The sequence below is a fragment of the Lissotriton helveticus genome, chromosome 9 (genome assembly GCF_964261635.1).
Source record: "Lissotriton helveticus chromosome 9, aLisHel1.1, whole genome shotgun sequence".
In the NCBI taxonomy this organism is placed as follows: Eukaryota; Metazoa; Chordata; class Amphibia; order Caudata; family Salamandridae; genus Lissotriton; species Lissotriton helveticus.
The window spans coordinates 143,203,063-143,226,209 of record NC_136070.1 but is presented as its reverse complement, the minus strand read 5'-3'; the positions used below and the strand labels follow the sequence as shown (position 1 = coordinate 143,226,209).

Genomic DNA, 23,147 nt, shown 5'->3' with positions numbered 1-23,147 from the left:
AAAGGCCTGTGTGGGATGGTCTCCTGTTCTGAAGTTTCAGGGATACAAAGACTTAACCCCCCAGTTCCTCTGAACTCTGCTGCTGAGAGTTCAGACCTGCCAGGGGGTGCCTACTCTAGTTTGGGGCCTCTGGAGGTTGTTCCTGGTGTTGGGAGCTAGAAGAAACCTGAAGAGCTGAGAAAATCGATGCACCGCCCTTCATGCAGCTGTTTTTCCAGACGCAGCACTGCCGTGCGAGAAGAATCTCCACGCACTGCTGTATCGCTGCAGAGACGAAGCACCGCTGCAAGAACCGAAGCATTATGTGATCGCAGCTGAAGAAACCGACGCAGTGCCGCTTGCTGCGATTGCCATGCGCATTCAATATTTCCACGCATTGCACCTGTGCAGCAAGTTCTCCCGATGCATTACCCCAGAACAGACCCGTCTTGTAGTTGATGCGTCACTTCCCCCTACAGTCTGGATTTGATACATCAGTTCTCCTGCATGCAGCAGAACTGTTGCATTACCTCAAGGACTCAGGAACTGATGCATCTCTTTGTTTCTCGATGCTTACCTTCTCTGCGGCTGTTTGGCATTGTGCGTTTTTTAAGCATCTACAGGTACTTTGTGTAGAATCACGCATCTATAGTTTTCTATGGTAAAGTTGCTCGAAACCTTTGTAAAGTCATATTCTTATTACTTGTATGTTGGATTTTTTGTCATTTTGGTCTTTTTGAGTTTATATGAAGATACATTATTTTTCTAAACTAGTGTGGTGTTCATTTGTGGTGTTCTCACTGTATTACTGTGTGTTTTGAGTACACATACTTTACACATTGCCTTTGGGATAAGCCTGTCTGCTTGTTCCAAGCTACCTAGGGGGTGAGCAGGGTATCTAAAGTGTGTACCCCCCTTACCCTGACTAGAAGCAAGGGTCCCTATTTGGACAAAAGTACCTACCTCTGCCAAACAGAGACCCCCATTTCTAACACCAATCTATGTATGAGAGAGGATCATTATTGCTTTTACTCCCCTTCTGTTTTCTTGAGATAGGGCTAGTAACTGCAAGACAATTTACAAAGGTTAATTATGTTGTAGGTTGTCAATATATTGGGGATAGACACATCAATAGGAGAGTTTTCCATTTTGTGTTCAATAAATCTTACACCTTACAGTTGGCTAAATAAAGAGTTTGGGATTCCTTTGCTAGTTAAAACTGAAGTTCTTTTGGGTAATGGCCACTTTCCAATATTTCCACTACCTCAATATTGATTATTGAATGCCAGGCTTCCACGTTCAATATCACATAGTCAATAATGCTTTCCTGATTCCTCACCCTAAATGTGAGTTTTGGAGGAACGTTTGATTTTATCGGACCATTCAAAACTTTAAGCAATGTGTCAACTAACAACTAACATGTTACATGGATACTTCCCCTTTGTCTTGGGCTTTTAAGCAAACTGCGCCGGTGGCTGTAGACCCCATCTGTTATCTTCAGCTAACACTGACTGTTCAAGCAAGAGTGGGTGCAGGCTGGTTTTGAAGTCTCTCCAAATCATGATGGCTCTGTTGGGAGATGTAATTTGTTTTAAAGGTTTCCTTTGGTTTGTAATATTTTCTATTTCTATGTGGATGTTCTTTAATGCTGATTCATTCTCCACCGCTGTTTTAGCGGGTCCGGTTCTGGGGGTTTAGTATTCACTTTAATTCGGCCGCCATCTTGGGAGGGGTGGTGACGCTTTAACGCGCCATCTGGTGCGCTCTAGCTGTGCTGACTACACGCGACAGCCCTATTTAAGGCGGTTCGATCCCGGGCTCTGCCTGGACAAGGTACACTCTACCTAAATTGCATTACGAACTTGTGCATGTGAGCGCTGTGTGGCAGACGCGCTTTGTATTTTTAAGACACCCGTTTTGTATCTTGGTTAGTTTCATTTTATTATTCCCTGTTTTTACTACGGCGCATCTTCCCCTCTTACCTGCACATAATTGGAGCACCACCGCTGTTTTAGCGGGTCCGGTTCTGGGTGTATACTATTCACTTTAATTCGGCCGCCATCTTGGGAGGGGTGGTGACGCTTTAACGCGCCATCTGGTGCGCTCTAGCTGTGCTGACTACACGTGACAGCCCTATTTAAGGCGGTTCGATCCCGGGCTCTGCCTGGACAAGGTACACTCTACCTAAATTGCATTACGAACTTGCGCATGTGAGCGCTGTGTGGCAGACGCGCTTTGTATTTTTAAGACACCCGTTTTGTATCTTGGTTAGTTTAATTTTATTATTCCCCGTTTTTACTGCGGCGCATCTTCCCCTCTTACCTGCACATAATTGGAGCACCACCGCTGTTTTAGCGGGTCCGGTTCTGGGGGTTTAGTATTCACTTTAATTCGGCCGCCATCTTGGGAGGGGTGGTGACGCTTTAACGCGCCATCTGGTGCGCTCTAGCTGTGCTGACTACACGTGACAGCCCTATTTAAACCAGTTCTCAGAGCGCAGCGGTACAGCGCAGCGGGCGCGCCATCGCTGCGCCTGAGTCGTGCCAGAGTCCTGCCCGTCTGCGCCCGTCCGCGCCAGATCGGGCCTAGGGGCTACTATGACTGCAACGCCTTGGTCGGCAGTTCGAGCGTCACCCTCGGCAACTGTATTGTATACCGGTGAGGCTTTGAAATCTTTACGTCCTCCGATTTCATTAGATTGCACTACTTGTTCCTTACCGACCCATAAATTCCAATGTGATGGCTGTAAGTTTCATACTGGTAAAATGTCTACTTGTAAGGCAATGAACCAGGTCCGAACGCGATGTAGACGGAGGGTAAAAAAAACTCTCCCCACATATTCTATACTCCAGTTTTGGAGTATTAATTGTAGGTCCCTCCCAAAACATAAGCTAAACATCTTCGACTTTCTTGTTACTGAGCAGCCAGACGCTCTGTTTCTTACTGAAACCTGGCTCCACGAAAGTTCCGGTCCAGATATTGCCACCGCAGTCCCCAACAACTATGTTATGCTGAGGCAGGACAGAGACTCCAGAAAGGGAGGGGGCATTGCTATTATTTTCAAGGCATGTTATTTTTGTAAACTTGAAGCCTTTCCCCTGTCTGGATGCGAGGCGGCGCTTTTTAAACTCGCAATTAACCCCCAATTCATCTTGTCTGGCCTCCTGATTTATCGCCCCCCTGGCAATGCTCATGCATGGACATCTTCGCTTGCCGACACCATAGCCCCTCTGCTTCTCAGGGCAGCAAACTTTACAATTCTTGGTGATCTAAATTTGCATCTTGAAGATCCCTCATGTACTATCGGTAAGTGTTTTTTAACCGATTTAGAGGTTCTTAACCTTACGTTGTGCAATTCGGGCCCTAATCTGCTGGGCATCAACTGGATCCCATTCTTTCTAACCTTCCTTTTGATTGCTCTCAGAGTGCTCGCCCTTTGGAGTGGTCGGACCACTTTGCTGTCCATTTCGCTCTATCTAACACCAAGCAATTTGCTGAGAGCGGCCATGACAAGGGCGAATTAATTCATCGGTGGGGTAAACTTGACATTTTGAAGTTTAATCAGCACCTCTCTAACACCCGCCCTGAGAACGGGACATCCCACTTAAGGATTTGAATATTACTGTATCATCCTGGCTTACCAATGCTGTAAACACTGTCCTTCCCCCCACCCCGATGGTCCTGCATTGGCCTGGATTGCCTCCTTTTTAAGTGAGCGCACGTTCCAGGTCTTCTCTACGAAAGCCGCATCTGCTATTTGTCCTTCGGCGTATGGCGTCCCTCAGGGGTCTATTCTCAGCCCTTTCTAATTTAATATTTACATCAAACCCCTAGCTTCCATCGCTGAGGACGCGGGGCTGACTATTTTTTCATACGCCGATGGCACGCAAATTGTCTTTTCCCTCTCCAGCACTGAAGGCAACAATGTGTCCAGTCAGAAAATCGGATTGTCACGAGTGGCTGAGTGGATGCAGAGGCATCTCCTCAAGCTAAACGGTGACAAGACCGAGATTGTCATCTTGGGGAAACATAAAGATCTTAGGGGCCCGCAACACGGGCCTTGTGCCATGGGTCCCCTTCCTCAACCGGTCTCCGTGGTTCGCAACCTTGGATTCCTCATAGATGACAAGCTCTCTATGAGGCAACAGGCTACCAAGGTGGCTGCCATCTGTTTTACCACCTTGAGATGGCTCCAGAAAATTCTCTGGATGTTGCCACATGCCACCAGGAGAACCGTTGTCCAGGCGTTAGTAACATCTCGCCTGGACTATTGTAACGTCCTTTACCTTGGTGCCGATGTTGCAACCATAAATAAACTGCAGGTAGTACAGAATTCATCGGCCCGACTTTTATGTAACATCCCAAGGAGATCTTCGGCCACTCAGGCTCTTCGCGACTTACATTGGCTCAAGATCCCAAGCCGCAATAAATTTAAAGCCCTATGCTACCTTTTCAAAATCAAGCAGGGCTCAGCCCCACTGTATCTTCAGAGTCTTGTTCAATCTTACAGGCCCAGCCGCACATTAAGATCTTCGGCTAACTGTGACTTTGTCCTTCCAAGATTCAAACTTGTGAAGATGGGGGGAAGATCTTTCTCCCATCTAGGCCCCAAATCCTGGAATGCGTTACCTACTGCTCTGAAATCCGAGACTAACATGTTTTGCTTCCGCAAAAAATTGAAAACTTTACTTTTTAAATAGATTCTCTGCCGCTCTAGCTGTCAATAATGCTGCTGTGATGTCCATTTTCTGCTCTAGTCTATCCCTTGCGCTGGGAAACCCACTGCGGGTAGCTGTTGCACATTATAAGTTTTAAATAAATAAATAAAAAAAATTCAACAGTTTTAAGAGCCGGGAAAATCATTGTGGTGTCTCAGGGGTAAATAAATGTTGAAGAGGCCCATGTGTGAGAAAGTGCCATCTTTCTTGCTGAATTGCTGATGTGCTTTGACTGAGTGTGCCCTGGGCTCCTGCCAATCAGGTGTCGAGGGCCTGTGTTCCTTCCCTAAAACTGTACTGAAGCTAAAACCCAATTGGTATCCCTGGCCACGTCAGCCCCTCGTAAATGGTACCGTGGGTACCCAGGGCATTGTGGCCAGAGAGGATCCCTAAGGGATGCAGCACTTATTGTGCCACCCTTAGGGGCCCTGCACCCGGACACACACACACTGCTTTTGCAGGCTGAGTGTCCTGGTGCAGAACTAAACAAAGAGTCGACATGGCACACATCACTGTGTGCCATGCCCACAAACCCATTGCCCTGGCATACATCAGTCACCCCTCTAGCTGGGTGCCCTATGCCAGTGGTGTGGGCACAGGTGCATGAGCCCTGTGCCCCTACAGTACCCAGGGCCATTCCTATTCCTGTAAGTGCAGTGATGCCATTAAGAGTGTATTGTGCTGGGAGGTTGTCATTACGAACTTCACAGCACCATAATGGCTACAGTGAAGACTGACCACTTTGATTTCAAACTTCGCAGCACATTAACCCCACACTGATGCCAGTATGGGATTTAATGTAAAATGCACTACAGAGGGCATCTTAGAGATGCCCCATGAAACCTAACCTACAATCCACGTCTTGTCTGAGAGGCTGCCTAGGCTGCCACACAGCAGACATGTTGCTGGACCCCTGGGTGGAGAGCCCCCCACTCTCCTGGGCCTGCAACAGTGCACATCCTGGGCGAGGTGCTAGGTCTCCTCCCCCAGGATGGGCAGGGTGAAGTTTCAAAGGCATGCCGCCTTTGTGAGCTTCTCTAGGTCACTTGCTGTACTCAGCAACTGGCCCCCACCAGTTCTAACCCCCACTCTGGCGGGAAACCTTACATCAGGAAAGGGGGTGTGCCAGACTGTGCCAACTCCACCCTTCAGGTGGAAGAGGCGAGGTGAAGTTTGACTCCGGGCTACCGCCATCTTGGGGATGGGGAGCCCTACGTACTCACAGCAAGGCTCCTGCCCCCCCCCACAGGAGAGGAGCAGGTTAGGGGGTGTACCTACCCCACGACAGGGACCTATTGGTCCCTGTCCTCACCCTACCTGTAACACCCCTAAATTTAGTATTTAGGGGCACTCTGAACCTTCCTTCCTCAGATCCCGATTTTGAAACAAGAGAGAAGACCAAGAAGAAGAAGACCTGTCGTGCAGCTGCTAACAAGAGGACGACACCAACTGACTTGGCCCCAGCCCTACCGGCTTGTTGATCCTTGAACCTGCTCCTGCTAAATCCCGGCATCTCCTGCGGACAGCAACCTCGAGAACCCCGGAGGACCTGCCTGCCTTGACCCTCTAAGAGACTGGGACTCCCATGAACAGTGATTCTGATCAAACAGCAATACCCCTGGTGCCAGCCAGGAACTGCGAATCCAGCCCACTCTGCACCCGCCGAGCCCGGTCTGTGCCCAAGTGGACAAAGACCATGAGCACGTCCCCCTGGCGATTCTGACCTGGAATCCAGTGCCCAAGGGCCCTCCTCGACGACCCAGACGACGCCTGCAGCCTCAGAACCAGGGACCCACCCAACCGTGGCCAGCGGTTTAGGTTAAGATTTCCCGGTTAAGATTTCCCGACGCCAAAAGACACCCCTGCACCCGGCGCCCCCGGCCCCTTGTGCACAACTCCGGGGAGCTTACCTACCCTTCAAGATCCCAACTTACTCCTCGAAGTGTTGGTCGCTCCAGAAGATCCTCCGTCCCTGAGCCTGCAGCCTTTGTTCCCTTTTCAAGACCGCCATTGAATAACATTGAGCGCCCAACGGCTCAAAAGCACCCTGCACCCAGCTGCCTGAGTGCCCCTGGCAGTGCAGCCTTTGTCCTATCCTACTTCCCCATTTGCCCATAGCAAGTGACCAGGAGCCCAGCTCCCACAGCCGCGTGGCCTGCTAACCAGCAGCAACCAACCGTAGACCCCCTGCCTCTCATTGGATAACATTGGGCATAGCTGCCCCTGTGACGTTGAGGGTGTACCAACTGTACCTACCTGACCGTGGGAGACCCCTGAGTCTATGCCCGGAACCTTAACTCTACCAGTTGAGTACTTACTTAAAAGCCAATAATTCACTTTTCTTCCATAGGCTAACATTGACTGGTTTCACATGGAAATTCTTCTAAGTGTGGAGTTTTGGAACTTTAAATATTCACCTAAAATCAGCTGAACTACAAATTCCGATTTACTCACCTGTTATCAGGAGAGACCTCAGTGCTGCATCTTTGAGCCCAGTACTGACCCTGAAAAGTAATTCTAACCGTACTTACCAGTAACTTGAATTTCCTTCCATAGGATATCATTGCCTGCTTTTTGCTGAAAAAGTTTAGAAGTGTCGATTTTTGAAACGTACAAATATTCTCTAAAAATCGTGCCAACGATAAAAACGTAATTACTTACCTGTTTTAGATAGAGGTCCCAGTACTGAACCTAGGAGTCCAGCACTGGATTACAAAAGTAATGTGAACATACTTTACCTGCAAATTGAATTTCCTTCTATAGGATAACATTGGTAATTTCAATGTCAACTTTCAAATACAATAATATTTATTCCTTAAAAATCACTACTGTAACCAAAACGCTTTTACTTAACTGTTTACAGGACATGTCCCAGGACTGAATCTAGGATCCAGTCTTGTGGTTAGAAAAGTAATCTATAAAGTAAGTAATTGCATTTAACTGAAAATTCCCATTGAGCTCAATGTTGCATTGTGTTTGAAATTGTGTTGCCTATTGCAACAAATTGTAACTATTGCATTCAAAAAGTCTATTGCCTATTTGAAGCAGTATTCAACTACAGTAACTCATTCTGAGAAAGTATATTTTGATACCTTTGTGGTTCTAGAATAAAACAACTATATCTTTTGATACAAAACAATTGGCCTAGAGTTCAGTTCCAGTTCTTGAGTGTGTGAGACCATTTGCTGACTGAGTGTGTACAACAAATGCTTTACACTGTCCTCTGATACTGCCTTACTGCTCGACCAAGCTACCACTTTAAAGAGTAAGGTTATATCTAACTTTAGCCTCTGCCAAACGTCAGGGGACTGGGGACCCTACACACACTGTACCTTACTTTGGTCCAGTATATATAGAGCTACTTTCCTACACCAAGTCCCAGTTTTGTTTTCTCAACTTTATGTGCTGGATATTATTGTTTAGGTTTTTATAGGTAGATTATGATTGATGTAAAATTTTAGTTCACACCCAAAATAATAGCCCACCCTTGGACCTGCCTTTGGGCTTTCTCTCAACAGGTAGTGAAAATGAAGTTTAACTCTCCAGATCAATATTGTCCAAGGCTCATGTCTCCTGAAAACAACAGATGTCATATTTATTTATATATGCTATCCAGTCTTTGTCTTCCAACTTTCTCACCCTGGCATGCTATGTTCCAACTTACTAGCCTGAGTTGTTCCTGGGGACAGCAACAGAGTAGTATTCGATCCTATGGATGTTTTATGCAGGTTTCACTGCAGTTTTCCCTCCAGGTCTGATTTTCAGTTTTAGATCCATTTCCAACCACTTTTAGCAGCCACTGTTTGGTCATATGTCGTGTTGTGGAGGCATTGTAAAAACCCTTGTGCTGGTCGATGAAATTCAGACAGCACACTATTTAAAAAAAATAAATAAGAAGTCATCATCTTTTTAGCCCATTGTTTGGAATTAGCAGAATTGCTCTTCGTTGATTTCTCAAGGAAAATCACAGGGTATGGCTTTGGGCTGAGTGCCTCAACTACTATTCCACAGCATGCTAAAAACTTCAAATGATTAAGTATTTGACGTGGCAGACTGCTGTTGTGCCAGGAAGTGATGGTGTTCTCTTTTCCCTATTGAGGTGCCGGTGTCATTATATGTCTTCATGTCTTTAACATTGTTGACCACAAGCGAAAAGGAATCCGAAAACTATCTTAATCTAGAGCTCCTATTTTTTTAAGCATTCAATGTTGCTCCCTGCTGGTTAGGAAGTGGTGATGAATCACGCTCCAACGTTGTTAGTTTCTCTAGCCAAGGGTCTCCAACCAGTAACTCGTGAACTATTGTAGCTCTCCAGCTACCTCTGAATAGCACACCTGTGTGCAGCCGAGCTTATTAAATTAGAAAGCGTTTGCTTGGTTGAATTAAGATATATATATATAAAAAATGAGATTATACAGCACTAATAATATTAGTAGCTCTCAATGCATTTCATGGAACATAAGTAGCTCTCAGTACAGAAAAGGTTGGAGACCCCATAGGCTGCTTGTACGAATGAGACTACCAGTACCCAGTAATTCGAAAAGGTTTGCTTGTTTGGGATGAACTTTGGCAGAATGTGTAATTTTTGCTGTATTCATTACGTGTGTCCTGCACATTTAGAAAGTTTTGCAGTGTTTCAGGCTTCCCAGCTTTGGCCGGGATTTTCCCGCGAGCTGGGGCACAAGCTTAGGCATTGAGAATTTCCCTTCTGTTATCGTCTCAGGGTTCGTAGCACATGGAGGATCCTGTGACATTAGCCTGTAGGAGGACTACTGTTCCTTTGCCTTATTAATGCCAGAGTGGTTTGTTATTTTATTAGTCTGTGCTTGATTTATTGTATTTAGAGATGGCAAAAGTGGCTGTACAGTTCGATTTGCGTGTTTCTTTCCCCCAAAACACAACTGGTCCTTTATATTACTGTTAGCCGTGCATTTTTTCCCTGTGGTGCCAGTCTCGGCATCAGTCTTGGCAGCAGCTAGCACGGGATTAGCTGTGTGTTAATGCGAAGACTTGACTCCAGGGTTTGCATGATTTGTTTAAACTATCTTCCAGGTTTTCAAGCTTGTTGGCAAATACACCATCCATTAATATTTTACCAGCATCCTTCTCCATTAACAGTGGCACATTAGTAATTCTAATTATATTGAGTTATTTGATCCTCAGATCCAGTTCTTGTGGCTCTTGTGAGTTCGAGGGAAGATTTACCTCTGTTTAAGAGCCCGTGTACAACAGTCCCTCTTACCCCCCCTGTCAATGGGTAGAATCTCAATAATCTCCTTCTCCACTGTTGACAGTTGATCGTGAGAACAGTATTAAGTGCAGTACTGAGGAAATCAATGCCTGAACCCCAATCCCACACCTGTTGCTTGCCAGGCATGTCAAATTGTTCCCAGTACAATGTAACAACAAAAACAGTGGTGTCGTACTTGGAGCACTGGCCCTCGTGTTTCGCCTTGATTACTCTGGCCCGGGGTTCTTGATTTTCCTGGACTCCCCCTCTGGATTCCTTGATGTGCTGCTTGATGCCAAGGGGAGGGGGCTAAAGCATTTGTAGGAACTGTTGCAGCAGGGGAAGCAAAATCGAGTATGCTCCTTTAAGCTTCTTGGCAGAGAAGTGGTAGGGGAGCATAAATGGTAAGCAAGCCGCACCAGCATCTGGGCCGCACTCGAACACTGCAGCTCAACCCAGCATCAAAGCCCTTAACACGCTAGGGCTCCTCGGACTCTTCTCCTTCCCACTGCACTCCCCTACCTCCTGCACCACGCCACTCACATCCAGGGGGATTCTAGCTTTTCCTCCCTGCAGCCACACCAGGGTACTACAGCAAAAACAGAGCAGCGAGGGCTTGAATTAAATGAAGGGCACAAGGCCCCCAGCATCGGGGTTGAGTGCCCCAAGTCTATTGAGAGCTAATCAGGAGACGGGCGAGGGTGAGCCAGAGACCAGCACGCCGGCAGGGGCGGGAGCAATGAGGGAAAGAAGCAATGAGGGCAGAAACAACAGGAGAAGCGCAGTGGGCCTCGAAGCCTACTGTTGCCGCACCTCTCTATGGGCGTACATTTGCAGCCCACTCCGGCACTCTGAGTACCAGATACACCAGATGCGTGGGCTGTCGCTCACCCCACTCGCTGAGCTCCTCTTCGCCCTTCCCGAGTAGCATTCGCTCGGCCGCCAACGGTCTCTCCTTCCTTCCTGGTATTGCGTTGAAGCGAATGTCACCAATTAAAGAGTGAGTCATTTGTTGCGGAAAAAGATACAAAAATACAAATACACCAGTGTGTCAACAATGTTTCCTCTTGGACGGAGTGTCGCTTGGTGCTCCAATGCATTAACTCGCAATTTCTCGCTTTGGTTTTGCCACCAATAGAAAGATCTCTGTGATGCTTCCTGCTTCTATCAACTTCTGAAAGATCTGCCCATCATGCATAAAATGACCATATGTTCATGGATGTCAAGCATAAACTTACAATATGTGCATTGATGTTGTTTTCACATGGAACATGCTCTGCGAGCTTCGGGTTACCAATTGCCCGCTTATTTAATCAAGTATAATGCAGTAGTGTGGCCCATCTAAATTAACACTATGTGAAAAGCCACAAGATGCTCTATTGTCTTCAACAGCAGTGCGCTGCCTCATTGCCTGAACAGTTTTGCATGCTGCTTACATTGTATGACAAGTAATATTTGTAATGCCTATCATCTAAAATGTTTGCTCCCCATCCTATTAAGCATGTGTTTTCCACTCCATTTACCTCTCTGACGTTTCTCATTTCTACTTATTTTTTGTGTATCCATCACTTTAGACTTCTCTGAAGTGTTGCAGTAACAAAACACTAGATCAGCCCACCCTCTCAGAGTTTGTTAATATTGATTGTTTAACCACTCATGAAGTTGCCTCTGATCCAGGCTGACAACCTTTTTCACCAACCTTCCTTGAATAATAGTCTGTGTTTTCCCTCCATACCGAGGGCTTCAAAGTTGAACATTCATTGTTCAATGTCCTTTTCCAGGACCAACTTTGGTTCATGACCAATGTAGAATGTCAGGGCTGCTACAAACTGTTTCCTATGCCCCAAGGCCCAACTGTATGCTGTATTCTATTGTACAATGACAAGTCTTCTTATTTTCAACTTAAGCCTAAGAAAAAGTGACACTGCCAAGGAACATGGATCTTGATCAACTTTGTTTGACTTTATGGTCTTCTTGTTAGAACTTTCCATGGAAAATCTTAGAACTCCTCTGCATCTTCGTTCTTTACATCCATGTTTTTAAGTGTCAAAGGGACTCGGCCTTCAAAGAACCCAGGGGCTCCCATTCGGAGTTGTAATAAAGTTCACCGTGGCAGCTTCGCAAAAAAAAAAAAACATATTTGGGCACTGCTCTGCTGGTCAACTAATGCTTCTCTTTTTTTGTTTTTCTCCTGCATTGCAGAAAATGATGGACAGAAGTATTAGAACTGGCGCTCTCATAGTTCTGAAATAAGTAGGGAATACACACATTGGGTGAATCAATCCACGTAAAACCTGACACCTACAGTAAAACATAAAGTGTTTTCTGAATGTTGGAGCTTAAAAAATGCAACAGTTCTCAAACTGTTTTTTTTTTTCTCCAAATAACTTGTCACACTGCCTCTAAAAAATTATTGTCAATCAAGGGTTTCTGGTCCTGAGAGACAACAACCATTCCCATTTCATTTTCATGTCTCGAGTACAGGCACCTTTCTTTAATTATAGGCAGCCCGATTGTTTCTAATACATAACACTAAATCAGGGGGGCACTAGATCAGCCCCATGATTGGATGACTTTGCCGTTTATCTCACATCTCTTTTCTTGTTTTAATAGCTTTCCTCCCTATGCTTGTGTGTGTCCCACGACCATTTTGTGCTCATAGCCTAACTGAAGACGTATCTTTCTATGGCATACTTGAAAGTACTGTTTTATTTTATGTATTTAGCACGGATATATGACGTTAAAACGCATGTTTTTACAACGCATACCGTTACAACGGGACTTTTACAACGCCAATACTATTACCACGCATGTATTTACAACGCATTTTTTTACAACGCAGGTACTTTTACAACGCATACCATTACAACGTAAGTATTGGTAAGTATATATATTTTTTTTAATTGTATATTATTTAAAATTAATATAATGTATTGTAATTGTATTTAATTTAATTTAATTTAATTTTTCATTTAATTAATTTAATTTAAATTTAATTTTATTTTATTTTTACCCTGTACCCCTTTACCCAAAAACCCAAAACTGACCCTGAACCCTAAAAATACCCCTTTACCCAAAAACCCAAAACTGACCCTGAACCCTAAAAATACCCCTTTACCCAAAAACCCAAAACTGACCCTAAACCCTAAAAATACCCCTTTACCCAAAAACCCAAAACTGACCCTAAACCCTAAAAATACCCCTTTACCCAAAAACTGAAAACTGACCCTGAACCCTAAAAATACCCCTTTACCCAAAATACTGAAAACTGACCCTGAACCCTAAAAATACCCCTTTACCAAAATACTGAAAACTGACCCTGAATCCTAAAAATACCCCTTTACCCAAAAACTGAAAACTGACCCTGAATCCTAAAAATACCCCTTTACCCAAAAACTGAAAACTGACCCTGAACCCTAAAAATACCCCTTTACCCAAAAACTGAAAACTGACCCTGAACCCTAAAAATACCCCTTTACCCAAAAACCCAAAACTGACCCTGAACCCTAAAAATACCCCATTACCCAAAAACCCATAACTGACCCTGAACCCTAAAAATACCCCTTTACCCAAAAACCCAAAACTGACCCTGAACCCTAAAAATACCCCATTACCCAAAAACCCATAACTGACCCTGAACCCTAAAAATACCCCTTTACCCAAAAACCTAAAACTGACCCTGAACCCTAAAAATACCCCTTTACCCAAAAACCCAAAACTGACCCTAAACCCTAAAAATACCCCTTTACCCAAAAACCCAAAACTGACCCTAAACCCTAAAAATACCCCTTTAAAAAAAACCTAACATATAACATTTTAAATATAATTATATACTTACCAATACTTACGTTGTAATGGTATGCGTTGTAAAAGTACCTGCGTTGTAAAAACATGCGTTGTAAATAAATGCGTGGTAATGGTATTTGCGTTGTAAAAGTTCCGTTGTAATGGTAGTGCGTTGTAAAAAATGCGTTGTAATGTGTGTTTACCATTTAGCACTCCATGGAAGTGCATGTGTTTCCTTGTTTTCTCGCACACTTTAGCTCATCCCCCAACTTACGTGCATGCTCTCTTTTGCTTACCCAGTGCTCCAACACCCCTGCTCTCAGTCCCACTCACCATCCCACTAGCTGTGTGATTTAATTCTTTTTTGTTATTGTTGTAGATACCGCCCTCTTTTATTGCTTGCGCTTCTCGCACACTTGTTTTTCACATTCAAATTAACTGCATCAAAACTGCCATGCGTCTTTTTCTAATGGTAAATTAGAAATAGCTACCATGCACACACACATCAGAAAGCATGGATCATGATGAATGTGTCACAGTGCATAATGGCGTGTTCCCTGCACCATAAGCATTTGCATGCATCACAAAGCATTCATACACATCAGCGGCCATCTTGGAATCGGTTTTCTTTACTAGAAGACCCACTGAAACACAGGCGGCAATAAGTGTGTATGCATTCTGATGCATGCCAGGCTAAAATCTCAGAATTTAAAAGACTTCTTGTTTTAGCCAATGCGTCTTTGAGGACTGTGTCCATGCATTCTAAACCCATGCTAGAAAAGAAAAAACTATTGAAAGTTGATGACTGTAGTGTTTTGTCAACTTAAAGTAGTCATTAAAGATGTCCATATGATCAGTGTTACATTTTTTATTTAAGCAAAAACAAGATGTAATCTGAGCACAATCTATATTGTGAAATTGTGCACAGGAATTCAGAGTAGAGTAGAACATATTCACGCTGCAAAATTGTATTCCTAAAGAAAATAACTGCACAAAGGATTACATTCTGCGCAAAGAGCTATGACACACAAAAAACTTCTATTTGTCTCAACTCAGTTTAGGAATACTGCAACCCTTCCAGACTTTCATTTACAGACGTGAAAAATGATGTGGTGAAAATTACCAATGTTCAGAATAAAAAGTAACTGGAGCCATACTGTTCGATTAATTGGAAGGATAGGTATTACGGGAATGGAGGGAGTACTCTGGACAGGACATGGGATCCTTCATAAAGGCTTGAAAGCTGAAATCATTGTCCTTATACTTGTGAGCATGGAGAATGGAGTGGGCGGATAGCTGGCAGACTGAGAAACATCCTTTACAGGGACTTTGATTAATCTTGCAGGGCAGACACTTGCAATGAAAATTGAAATTTTCGCAAAGCATAATTAGAAACAAATTTCTTCTATCAGAAATTCTTCAAAAGTGAATTATTTATTTTTGTTATATTTCTCGTAGAAAGAAGGATGCCTTGTTGCATATATGATTACAGCTTACATGGTTGGTCTTGAAGTATCATCACAAATCACATTTTATCTGTGATAAAAGATTGACTTCAGAGTTGCCTCAAAGTTGCCAACACAAGTTTCGTCCTACGGGGGCATGCAAGACAAAGACTTTTTTAAGGTTAATAGAAAAATTAAAACATATACCAACCAAAATAAAGATATATTATTGGTGCTAATCCCCATTAGTGACAAAAATCTTCACACAGGTTTTCGTGATTGATTTACCTCAAAGATTACCTAAAGATGTGACGTGGTAAGAAATGGAAAGTGAAAGCCATTAGTGTCAATTACAGAATGGAAATTAGACATACACTTCCGAAACACTAGTTTAGATTACCCCTCCGATTAATAAATAATCCCTATTAATAAGGCACTGGCAACACTTTACAGAACATGCTACTACAAGACACTGGTACCATTAACTTTTAATATTATTCATTCGGTGAAGTAATTCAAGAGTTATAATTGTCACTTTTTTATATTAATCCAGAAAGTAGGAATCTGATAGAAACAACATAGAAAAATAAAATAAAAAATATAAACACCCCCCCCTCAAGGACATAGTTGGATGCTTAGGGTTTTGTACAGGTGCAGATAAAGGACTATTAAACTAACATACTACAAAAAATATGACACTAATATATTCCAGCATTCCAAATGGAACAGGCAAGTTCCAAATACCGCTCGAAAAGGATTAAATAGGCATGGAGGGATGCGTGCTTAGTGAAAGCAGATTGCCGGTAGTACAGTAAACCATATTAGTTATTATCGCCAGGACTTAAAACGTGGACTCTTAAAAAATTAATGTATCCAAGCCAACGGTCAAAGAGAAACAATATAATAACACCATAAATAAAATTACTGAGTTCTAGTTAAGGAGCCCTTTTGGGATTATATATCTGCCGTCCACAACATAAAACCGATGAGCACCATATTAAGGTCATTCTAAGTGGATAGTTCTATGTCAGCCTCCAGCACAAACAAAGCAATAAATCCTACCTAGAAGTATATGCGCCATCTTGAACATTTAAAATTATTACATACTTGAAAGGAAGCATACATGAAAATCAGTCTTATGAGAGGAAATTATTATAACAGCAACTGCTCCTATTATATATTTATCAATCTACTTGATGGAAAGGTGTATTCCTAATGAACAACCCAATTTCTTAAATCGTATGCGGCCGGGTAAAAAACAAACAGCTTTTAGAATCAGCACCATTTTTAAGTAATTCTAAATAGATAACTCTAAGCTAGTCTTGTGAACAAACAGAGCAATTACTCCTACCTAGAAGTATACGTGCCATCTTGACCATTTCAAATTATTACGTCCTCGATTTGGAAACATAAATGAAAAATCCATCTTATGTGGAGAGGGATTAAAATAGTTACTGCTTTCATTATATATTTATTAAATCGAGCTGAAAGAAAAGTATATTCATCATGAACAACCCTATTTCTTAAGTAAAAAGATGCCATGTTGGAACCTTTATGTATACACGAGAAATGGATTCTCTCCATCGAGTCCATGCGAAAGTAAGAAGGAATTCGAAAGAATTTCCATATTCTAAATACAGGAATTATTAGAACAGTGTATCGAACACTGATCACGCTAAAGCATCATAACATCAAGAGGAATACCCCATATGTATAAATAATGAAAGGAGGAAGAGAGTACCGTGCGTCACGCAAAAGAATATTATAAAAATAAATTGGTAAACATGTATCTATCTATTATCGTCAAAGTTCTCTAATACTTGCATTCCACTAGAATATGTCAGGAAGATTCCCATAAATCATATCCCCTGTACATTAATCAATAAAAGAATATAGCATAATACATAGGAGCTAATAACATTATGTCATAATTTGGCAAACGTGAACCAAGATTTGCATTTAGATCTCAGTCAGCCATCTTCCCGTTTTTCAGAGTAGATGGTTATACATTCTGTGCCCTCAAAATATTTGTCAGCTTTTCTCAACATACATTGTACCCCCATTCAAAGTAACATTCAATCTAAGTCTGCTTGTTGAAGAAATAAATTAAAACATTTGAAAAGGTGTGTTGATCAGAGTTTGGTACATATATGCCAAAAAATTGCATGCCTGATCACAGTTTGCCAACTCATTTTTGTTTTCAAACTGGCTAAAAACCCGGAAAATAGCCAGGAGAGCATTTTATGTAGACTGATTGATCTAAATTGCTTCTAATAATCTGTGTCAACGTTATTTCTTCTATCGGTGTACCTGTTCCTAACATTTTAAAGACCTTCTAGATAGAACCATTAACAGCACAGCATTAAGAAATAAAAGATACCACTTATTAATCTCAGTCTGGTCTTACTTGAGGAAGTCCCACATGCTCAGAATCGCTGACTGACGCAAAAGAGGCCGTAGCACTTCCGATGTCAATCGCTCAGCATCTTCAACATAATCTATGGGATTCAAAATTGGCTGAAGATGGTAAACAAAAAGAAGAGTGTCTGTGAGAGCCAACACAGAACAAAAACAAAACATACAATTAGGTACAGTGATTGCACACTCTTCTACATCAACCCAAGTCTTTCTTTATGTTACTAATACCAATCAGTTGCATCATATTGTAAATACAACGCATTAGTTTTATAGGTGGCCTCTTAAACACTGCTTGGTGTGCACAAATCCGAAAACATCTTTTTTGCAGTAATGCAAGTCTTTAGTACAACAATTTTCTTATGAAGTCTAACAATTTTTCAACCAATTTTATTAAATTTCATGAGGCTGAAAGAAAGAAAATCAAGTGTATTTAGCTTGTGATAACTGCTTCTTTGCTAAAATCAATGAAACAAAACTTCATAGGTGAGAGCTTGATAGTGAATGGTAGAAAGTTTAAACCTGTCTGAAGCAGGCACAGAAATACAAAGCAAACATTTCAATGAGTGTGCATTGTGTCTTGCAAAGAGTAATCTGTCTCTTGAGGTTCTAGTCCAAATAAATCTTTTAAAGTATGAAAGTACGAGATCCAAGGACAATTTCTTAAAATAAAGTGATGGTTTTTCAACTGACACTTTTTTTTAGAACTTGAATCGTCAACACAGAAAATCTTAATAGTCAAACATTAGGACTCTAAGAGAGGCAATGCTATCTCCCAATTTACCAAGTATTTTTTGTGTCATAATAGTGAAATAATTATAAGTCCATAATTTGACTATTTTCCACTGCTGTATAGGCCCTTCTTAATTTTCAGCACTACACTGTGCTCTCAAGTGTTCTTTGCGATGTATAGCCATTTTCAAATTCTGAACCTTTGTTCCCCAACTCCTTATTCATGCATATTTCCGATTCCTCTCTAGATACCACTGTTACCATTATTGGCCTTACTGAATTTTATTGTTATTCTACCCCAGACCATGTTTGGAAACAACAAATAACACCGTTCGTACACTTCCGGTGGAGTAAAAGTTGGAGTATCTATGCTATGGAGAAACCTTTGGCCATTTTAAATGACACACAGGCAAAATGAAAAAGTTTGGAAAGATTTTCCAACCTACATGTCAAGCAATGGTGTGGTAGACCCTCTGGCCACTCACCCACCCAAACTGATCCCCACAGCTGTTCGCCACACCAGCACAACAGAGGTCCAGGCACCGCTACATAGCGACGACCCACAACCAGCTACACAAGCAGTATTATGATCACAGAGGAAGGGGCATATGAAAGGCACAAAGACTTAATGGCTAAGTGGAGAGGCAGTGATGATCACTGCAATGAAAGCTTATGAAATAATTGCAATGGCAAATGTATTGAAGCATGATGTATGTTACCTGTGTGGAACACAACATCCATAAATAAAGTGTTAAAAAAGTGTTCTTCGACCCTGTTTTATTTGCAGTGCACCCCAGCCTTTGTGGTGAGGATAGTATACATGACATGCTTATTCGAATTACATAAATATTGCAATTTCACAATTTAAGCTTTTCGTTGTGTAGCTCATTTCAGCTGTTTCAAAGACTATGAATATGTGATGCACTGTGATGAGGAAGTCAGGCCTCCAGCTGAATGGATAAGGGAGATGGAGGACAAATTGCTAGACTACATTATTCCTCTCGATGAGAACATAACTTGCGTCAATGGACTTGTATTCAGTAAAATATGGCATACCTCAAATCTCTTGAATTTACAATCAATGCCAACCACAACCTGATCAAGCACATCAATAATCTGGCAAAAATGTCAACATATCAGCTGCATCACTTAAGGAAACTCAAGACCTCCAACCTCCCTCACGTCCCCAACGGATTGCTGAACAGCAGTCCAATCGCTTGTTTTCCCACCTTAACAGACCCAATGCTCTCCCAGTGGGTCTACAAAAAAACACCACAACTGCTCCCTCTCGAGGCCAAAAACAAGCAAAAAAGAGATATGCCTCAATTTATAATAGCATGCATAACCCACAAGGTGCACTATTATGGGCTTCCTCCATACCTGCTTTAATGACTGGATTTGTGAAGAGTGATAGATGCTGTCTATTTGGGAGATAAGCAGCGATTGTAGCAAGACGCAACCTAATGAAGTGCTAAATTGGACTTTTGCAAATGAAGCAAGTAAGAAATAATGTCTTGCACTGTGGCCTTGATGGGATTAATTTGTTTTGGTTGGAAGTAGCAAACAAAATGTTTAAATTTTTCAGCATAACAAGCTCTAGTTGTGCGTTTGCGTGCTTGCTTAAGAATGTTCATACATTCTGCTGGTAAGTTTAAATAACCAAATTCTAAGACCTCAGGAGCAAAGTCTTTAGGTTGAGCATCTTGGGGTGTGGGTGTTCGATTTGTCTGTGATCCTGGGTGAGAAGGTCCGTCCTGTTGGGAAGCTTCTTGTGTGGGACTCTTGAAAGATCGAGTAGTGTGAACCCATGGATGATGTGCCCAGGTGGGATCTAACAGGATCATGGTGAGATGTGTTTGCCTGAATTTCCGAACCAGAAATGGAATGAGAGGGAGAGGTGGACAAGCGTAGGCAAATTTCCCTGACCAACTCATCCATAGTGCATTGCCCTTGGATAGTGGGTGTGGCAACCTGGAGGCAAAGTTTGGGCATTTTGTGTTTTTAGCAGTGGCGAATACGTGTAGCTTTGGAAATCCCCACTTTTGAAAGTAGGGTAGGAGGACTTGTGGGTTGAGAGCCCATTCGTGAGTTTGTTGGTGCGTCCAGCTGAGCAAGTCTGCAAGATTTTTGTCCGTCCCTGGCAGATATTCCGCCAACAAATGAATGCAATGATGAGGAGCTCAGTTCCATATGGCTTGAGAGAAATGCGACAACTGAGAAGACTGTGTCCTCCCCCGTTTTTGTAGACAATACATGGCTGTCATATCATCAGTTCGGATAAGGACAACCTAGTGGGATAGAAGAGGAAGGAGAGCTTTCAGTGCATGAAAAACTCCCTGAAGTTCTAAGTAGTTGATGTGTAGAGACTGATGTTCGACATCCCACAGACCTTGTATTTTCGAGTCTTGTAGATGTGCACCCCAACCAGTCTCCGAGGCATCTGTGGTTAGAATGATGTGGGGCACAGGGTCAGGGAAAGGCCGTCCTTTCAACAGATTGTTCGAGTTCCACCACAGCTGAGAACAGTAAGTGAGCAGTCTACCTACACTAGATCTTGGAGGTGACCCTGTGACTGAGGCCAATGACGAGATAGACATTGCTGTAGTGGGCGTATGTGAAGTCTTATGTGGGGAACTATGGCAATGCAAAACGCCATCATTTCCAGTAGTCGCATAACAGCCCGAACTGTGAGTGGTTTGCTTGGCTGTAATTGAGGGGGAAGTGTCTAAAGATTTTGTATCCAAGCGGATTGGAGGAAGCTAATCCCAACTGTGTGTTGAGCATTGCTTTAAGTATTGTTGTAGTTGAAGAGGGTGAAGGTGAGATTTGGTATTTTGATGGTGAACCCCAACTTGTTGAGTAGATCTATAGTCAGCTGTATATGATATTGGCATTGTTGCTGGGTGCTAGATATGATGAACCAATCATCCAAGCATGGGAATATATGAACGTTTTGTCATCTAAGATGGGCTGCGACTACTGCCGAGCACTTTGTGAACACCAGTGGTGCAGTAGTGACTCCAAAAAGAAGTACTTTGAATTGGTAGTGTGTTCCTGCTACGACCAACCTGAGGTATTTGCGGTGAGCAGGATGACTGGGTATATGGAAGTAAGCGTCCTTTAGGTCCAGAGCGCCCATAAAGTTGGCTTGTTGTAGCAGTGGAATAACGTCCCGTAGAGTGACCATATGAAAGTGTTCTGAAGGATTTAGTAGTAAAGAGGTCTGAGGTCTAAGATTGGTCAGAGTGACCCATTCTTTTTTTAAATCAGGGAGCATAGGGAATTTACTCCTGTGCCTTGGTGTTGGAGGGGGACTGGTGCTAAAGCCCCTTTGAGAAGAAGGGCTTTGACCTGTTTCAGCAGTGTTAAGTGACTGTGTGATAACCTGTGAGTGCTAGTTGGAATGTTGGATAGTGTAGTAATGAGCTCCAGTCAGTAGCCATGTTCAATAATGGCTAATACCCACTGGTCTGTAGTGATGTACTCCTATCTTATGTCCGCGACAGGTGTTATGTGGTCTAGGGGTAAGAATTGGGCAGTCACTATTTGGAAGTGGAGGCTGCTAGGCAAGATGGCGTCTGACTAGAGGGACTTAACACCACTCTTGTGCCTTAAACCAGAAGAGACAGGCGAAATGGTGTATAAAAGATTACATACCCCATGGAAGCAGCTTTCGAAGACGGTGGCTTCTGGGTTGCGGCAGAGGGCTTGGTTTTCGGGCTTCTCGCAACCGCAGCGGCGGTGCTCACGGAGATCTGCGTCAGGCGAGTCGGAAAGAGCCTGGGCGGAGCCGACACGGTGAGCGGAGCCAGCGGAGTGCTTTGCAAGGCCGGCGGTGATTGCAGGGCGAGGTCTGCCGAGTCGATCGGGGACTTTGCCAAGGGTCAACAGAGGAGCGCTGCTCGCGGCTCACATGGGGACAGACATGAAGACGGAGCTAGTGTGCTGAGTGAAGCCGGCAGGGCACCTCGCGGAGCCAATATCGACCGCAGGGGGAGATCTACAACGCAGCTTCGGTGTTCATCGAGACCCGGGATCGGCGTACTGGAAGGAACTTGGGCGGAGCCAGCGCAGGGAGCGGAGCCAGCGGAGCACCCAGGAAAACCGGCAGCGACCCCGGGCTGAGGTCTGCTAGACCTGTGGTCGAGTTATAGAGGGTTCTCCCTGGCGAGCTGAGAGGAATGTGGGCGGCCTGAGAAGAGGAACCGCTCACGGAACGTACAGAGACATAGACGGGCTTGTGAGCAGCTGGAGAAGCCCAAAACTACATAACTGCCTATCTAACTGTTTGGAGACAGGCAGCATGGCGCCAAAAAACACGCGCGGAGGAAAAGGAAAAGCTCCAGATGTGGAGCAAGGTACCTCAAAACAGACAGTGCCCCAGAAGGATGCAGCCAAAGGTAAATACAAGAATAAAGACACTGAAGATACCCCAGGTGAGAGTGGGGGTGTCATAAACGATACTGGGACACGAGGCAATCTCAGAAAGAGAGGAGGGGTAGCAAATCTTGGGACTCCAGCAGGCGCCAGCAGCGAGAGTAATGCAGCTAATAATGTTAATGTGGGGGCGAGCTCAAAAACAATAACAGGCTATTTTTCCCCAGTCGCTCAGAATAATGCGATCATCACCTCTGATATAACTAGCGTGGCCCACATAACCGAGAAAACTACACAAGCTGCAGAGAAAAAAAGGAGAAAAATATGGCTATACATAAGGCAAACATGCAGGGAAACCCTTTGTCAGCAAGCAAAGTTCAGGTAGCCAGTCTTGAAACCCAGTGGGGGGAGATGATGGAAACCCATGAGCTCAATAAAGAAAATAATAAGCCAGCACTGGTAACA

At 43.5% G+C, this 23,147-nt stretch overlaps 1 protein-coding gene across 2 annotated transcripts in view; it reads right to left on the bottom strand.

Annotated features, from left to right (window-relative positions):
- Positions 1–23,147, bottom strand: part of RPAP1 (RNA polymerase II associated protein 1) — a 334,836-nt gene that overhangs the window by 73,718 nt on the left and 237,971 nt on the right. For both annotated transcript variants that reach the window (XM_078659654.1, XM_078659653.1), the window contains exon 18: positions 17,566–17,675. In XM_078659654.1, the coding sequence (XP_078515780.1) occupies positions 17,566–17,675 (110 nt within the window). The remainder of the gene's footprint in view (positions 1–17,565; positions 17,676–23,147) is intronic.